General features: G+C 32.0%; 1 protein-coding gene across 1 annotated transcript; it reads right to left on the reverse strand.

Annotated features, from left to right (window-relative positions):
* Nucleotides 1-262: 262 nt before the first annotated feature.
* Nucleotides 263-4,594, reverse strand: LOC149180110 (GDSL esterase/lipase At1g71691-like). The gene is made up of 5 exons (XM_089413771.1): nucleotides 4,315-4,594; nucleotides 4,097-4,224; nucleotides 1,094-1,333; nucleotides 690-942; nucleotides 263-459 (listed from the first exon to the last, which is right to left on the reverse strand). The coding sequence occupies exons 1-5, from the start codon at nucleotides 4,592-4,594 to the stop codon at nucleotides 263-265; spliced, it is 1,098 nt and encodes a 365-aa protein (XP_089269897.1).
* Nucleotides 4,595-5,517: the final 923 nt, after the last annotated feature.

A 5,517-nucleotide genomic window follows, 5' to 3' on the forward strand; every position in this document is an offset into this window, starting at 1 on the left:
AATCTAAATTTTAATTAAAATTCTGAATAAAACTCAGGCCTAAAATCTGAGATCAAATATTTATCTAAAACCAAAAACCAAAATATGTTCCAGAAAAGGAACCATCTGGTAGAGCATATTAGTTTATATAAACAATGAACAGTACGTGAACAGAATATTGACCGAAAATTGAACTGGTAGCAAAGTAAGTTGGAGTTTTTATCAATGAATTAACAGTATCAAGACTCTTCAGAATGTTTGAGAGGTGATTAAGGTTAAAAAATCAGTGATTATAGCTTGAGATGTTGAAATCCTTGATGATAGCTTGAGCTAGTTTCTGGTTGACTGCCTGTGTGGGGTGAAATCGATCCCAAAATACATAAACTGTTCTGTTTGAACAGAAGGGAGTTGAACTTCGGCACCAGCCCTGCGCTCTATAAGATCCCGAGCCGCAGCAAGACTCATTTGCTACCTGGAATCCTGCATACAGTCAAATTAATACTTCATATCCACTTTATATATCTCTATGTCGATGGTATATTTTGGGAATATCATTGAATCTAATGGTATATTTGGGAAATATTACGGAACTTGAAGGAAGTTAAATTTATTGATAATCAGATTCTCAAATATTCTTAAAATCTATCATCGACATAAATTCCTAAAACATGGGTTTCCATGTTATGAAAAGAAAGAGAAATCAAGCTTACCATGAAGCCATGGAGATTTAATATATGAAGTTAAATAATCATAAACATTAGCGTATCTGAATTGGGCATCAGAATTATTTGCATTAAGTTGATGCAGGATCTGCTGCAAGCCAATGTTGAAGTTTAGTGCCAAGTTGTTCACATCCTCTGAGCAATTCCCATCTGTGCTCCTCAGTGCAAGCTGTATCGGGATACAACCTAAAGGGCCTAGACCTGACACTATAATATTTCGAGCTCCCAAACTGTATAACATCTGCATTGAGATTAGAACGCCAACGTTATGAAACATGCAATATATACTCAGTCAGCCATTAATTTATAAGCTAATCTAAGAGAATATCGGCATCACAGGTTTTGTACAGTGTTTCTGAATCCCAAATTCCTGTGCATTGTGGAAAACTCACAGCGAGTCGATCCTGAAAAGCTTGTAGCAACCTCTGTTGGAAAGCCGATGACGAAGTATTGATGAGGTTGGGAGGAGTAAGTAATAGGTAATTGTTTATATAATCATTGGATCCAATGATGACTACGTAAATGGCGTTCTTGATGAGATTTGTTGCATTAGCTTCTCCTATGAGCACTCCCAGTTGGGTTGTGGTGCTTTCAAACCATGTTAACTGTCCTGCAAAGTCCCTGCGACCAATCTGCGCCATTCCAAAAAAATCAATGTTCATCTATGCATGTTCAAAATTTAAATATCACACTCACATCCAACAACTAGGGCCGTGAACATTGTAAACTATTTGGTTATTTGGTTATTATCATGTATATGAAGAATAAGGGGGCAATTCTTTTAGGTTAATTGTTTATTAGGGAAATGGAATGTGAGTAAAAGGCCTAACTGCGTTTGAAGTTGTTCATATTAGTCAGTTTTCCAAAATATTCTAAAATTGAAAATCAAGTCTCACTCATATTACGAAAGAAAAACTAAAAATAGGTAATATATTAATTGGAAGGCATGGATTGAAATGGATATTGGCAGATACTTTATTATTAGAAAAGCTGTCATTTAGAAAGATATTTTAAACATAATTTATAAGGATAGATCAGTTGGCTTACATGGATAGATCAGTTGGGTTGCATGGCGTGTAGTTCTCATTAGGTTATAAGTTGGCTTGCATGGGTGTAGTTCTCATTAGGTTATAAGTTCAAACTTTATAGGGTTGAGAATAGAAACTATTTTGGAGAATTCAATTTCCCAAAAAATTTCCAATCTCCCACCATCATGTTAATCAAGAAAAAAATGCACTAGAAAATAAGCAATTGAAAATCAGGTTAATCAAGAAAAAAAATGCACTAGAAAATAAGCAATTGAATAAGTAAATTTGCCTTACCCATTATCAGCAACAACAATTCGAGACTTGATACAAGAGGGAAGCTTTGGTAAGAAACAAAAAAAAAAACACAACCTATGAATTCAACTTGGGAATATATGAATAAAAAGCACACAACCTATGAATTCAGATTAAGTTTTATAAGGATATGGAATATATGAATCAAATCAGGTTAATCAAGAAAAAAATGCACTAAAAAATACGCAATTGAATAAGTAAATTTACCTTACCCATTATCAGCAACAACAATTCCAGACTTCATACAAGAGGGAAGCTTTGGTGAGAAACAATAAAAAAACACAACCTATGAATTCAGCTTGGGAATATATGAATCAAAAAGCACACAACCTATGAATTCAGCTTAAGTTTTATAAGGATATGGAATATATGAATCAAGAAGAGCAAAGTTGATGATGAGGTGCATATAATACAGAGAGATGTTCAAGTAAAGAAGAATCACCTAATAAAATAATTTGAAATTTCAAAAATGTTTTGAAATTTAACAGAATAAAGTCCATTGTTTAAATTTACTCATCAAAATTTTAAATAAAATTAACACATAATAAAACATATTTGAATGCCCCTTCTACCGGGCAACTAAAACGCCCTGCTTTCATGCCCATCATAAATTTGCAAATTCTGAATGATAGATTGTTGGAATCGCAATTTTGATGAGCAGAGCCACAAAACCTCTAAGAATGCAAAACCTTGATTGCACGAAATTGCAACTTTTAGTTTGTGGAATTGCAGTTTCAGAATTGCCATCAAAAATATGATGGAAGAATACTCGGAAGGGCGAAAAAAAAAAGGCAAGGGAAAGTGAACCTTAACTAACGCTTAAGCCTAGACTTGAATAGTTTACAGAGCTGGAAGAATTAAGTAGTTATAGCAAGGATGTTTTATAGTTTAAAACAATAGTATATATAGAGCAGGTAGAGATAACGTTGGACGTAAATAGCAGCTCTCCATTAGCTTCTGCCTTTTTGCGCTGGCTATGTGTTAGTAGATTGGGTGTTGGACTCATCATTACATCATCTTCTTTTGGGGGTTGCATTGCATTATAGTATTTTTGGAATGAAATGATTATTAAGTTTAGAAGTTCATTAATCTAAAGTCTCATTCTAAAACCTAGTACAAGGAATGTGTAAATATATTTATTATGGGATACATCTCTTTAAAATAAAAATTTATAAGCTAAATAAAAAATAAGGTAAGCTATAATAAATAAATAAATATGATCTAAAGTAATTAGAAATAATAAAAAAAAATGTGTGAGCAAGATGTTTAAATCTCAAAAAGAGATTTAAATAAACTATTTGAAAATCTATATTAACTCATTTATGTAGATATCAACTTCTTATATTTATATATAGAAAACAAAATTGTTGAATTGAGGCTTCTGTCATCTATGCTAATATCTATGAATTACAGGGCACTTGATATATGAGATTAATAGCTAACTCAAAATAGATAATGTTATTGGTAGAAGAAGAATTTGGATTATCCACAGCAATTTTCACAGTTTGTCCATGTTTCGAATCTCAAAGTGGATCCATTCTAGGATAAGTCACACAAATTATGAAAACCATTGTGGATAATCAAAATTCTTCTTCTACCGATGAATGCCACAGAAAACTGAAATCTAATAAGGTTATTGGTTTAAAAGAACTGCAATCTAATAATGTTATTGGTTTAAAAGTTTATTAGTGTTGCAAATTTTGATGTAATGAAAAATTTAATCATGATGTTAAATCGTTAACAACTTTTGACAAATTAGTTCTTTAACAAGATTTAAAATTTTTCTGTTAAATTTCATTAAAAACATATATTTTAATTTACACATTTCAAAACATTTTAAAATTATAAAAAAAAAAAAAATATTCCTAGAATATAACATGTTTTATTTTATTATTTTCATCAAATTCCAAAATATTCTATAATTATAATCCAGTTCAGCTCAACACCACCCGCCATCTTTTCCAGTGAAATCAAAACACAAAGAAAACTGTTCCACTTAAACCAATTTGCTTGAGAGAGCATCAAATTATTATATTGCAGAGAGATAGTACTTACAAAATCCAAACCAGTTCCAGGAAGTATGCCGGCAGCAGCAGATGCATAGTTAACTCCATTGAGGATTCTGTTTCCCGTTGCATTGGGGTCCAGGTATGCTGGTATCAGAGGCAAATTGAAATACTCTCCTGCAGAAAAAAGAAAAAACATGAATGAGGCATGAATGCAGGTATTTGAGATTAATATGCATGGCTCAGCTAGGGTTGTAAAAATATTACCAATGAAATCCACGACGGTCCTGCCATTGCAGAATCTACCCGTGGGATTGAAGGGCCCGCCAGGATTGAAATCGATTCCATATGGATAGAAGTTGGCCTTGGCCAAAGAAAATATGTAATTGTTGTTGCCCACATCTACAATGGAGTCCCCAAAGATGAAAAACGCTGGAAATTCAGAGTGATTATGTGCTGCCCTCCTGCACCTGACATGGCTGCAGATGGCCAAGATCACAGTCACGAGGACAAGGCACGATGGATACGTAAACCAAATCCTTCCCATATCTTGCAAAGAACTAACGAAGTTATCTATCTTGATTCTTCCGAATAACGTGTAGATGTGTTTACTAGCTCTATTCTCTAAAACAGTTATCTGCTTTGATTTTTAGGAATAGCAGATGGAGGTCTGTGGACGTAGCTAATACCAAATTGTTACAGTAAACCGCTCTAAGGAAAATCTTACAACTAATTTTAATGCCTAGGACTGGGATTCTAATCGGATAAATAAGAAAATCATGTAGGGTGGTTGGCAACTGAAGTTTATAAAGACTTTCTGCAGCATGACAGGCGCATGAATTCTTTTGATATAGAAAATCGTTAGGGCGTGATGATTTCTAAGGCTTAGTAGCCGGCTCTCTTTCAGGGCAAAACCATGACTTTGTAGCGTCAACCGGGTAGATGTCCATTCATATTTGATGATATCTTATCCTTCCCCATTATGAATTTGTTTGTTTAGCTCTTACCGGAGTGAATTTTAGTCTTAAAAGGTTTTAATGTTTTGGTTTTATTAATGCTGAAAATATTAAAATTAATTTAATCATATAAATTAGATAGATAGTTAAATAGATATTTATAGGTTTAAGATATAGATGCAAATAAGAAAGACAAATATATTATAGGGTGGTAAGTGAGTTATATATTAAAAAGAAAATAGAAAAAAATACAAATTTTTATTTATAAAATATAAGTAATTTAATTAACAAAAGTTTTTATTCATAAAATATAAGTAATTTAATTATGATGTTTTTATTTTGTATATTAATATACAAGTAATTTAATTATAATGAGTGTGTCTATTTTGAAATAGAATTTCAAAAATTTTAATTTTATAATTAATAATAATTTAAAATAAAATTATAATTTAATTAATTTTTGTGATTTTTTTAATCATAATAACATAAGATATATTATACCCGGATACGGGTG

Source organism: Pinus tabuliformis, chromosome 3_2 (assembly GCF_031772625.1).
Source record: "Pinus tabuliformis cultivar Carrire ecotype Pingquan chromosome 3_2, CPIR1, whole genome shotgun sequence".
NCBI classification, from domain to species: Eukaryota; Viridiplantae; Streptophyta; class Pinopsida; order Pinales; family Pinaceae; genus Pinus; species Pinus tabuliformis.

Bases quoted from the DNA above. Each gene is read 5' to 3' on its own strand.
- LOC149180110 (XM_089413771.1), bottom strand. From the start codon at position 4,594: ATGGGAAGGATTTGGTTTACGTATCCATCGTGCCTTGTCCTCGTGACT. The intron at 943-1,093 runs GTGAGTTTTCCA...ATCTCAATGCAG, and splicing joins CTTTTCAGGATCGACTCGCT to ATGTTATACAGTTTGGGAGC. The intron at 460-689 runs GTAAGCTTGATT...GACTGTATGCAG, and splicing joins TAAATCTCCATGGCTTCATG to GATTCCAGGTAGCAAATGAG.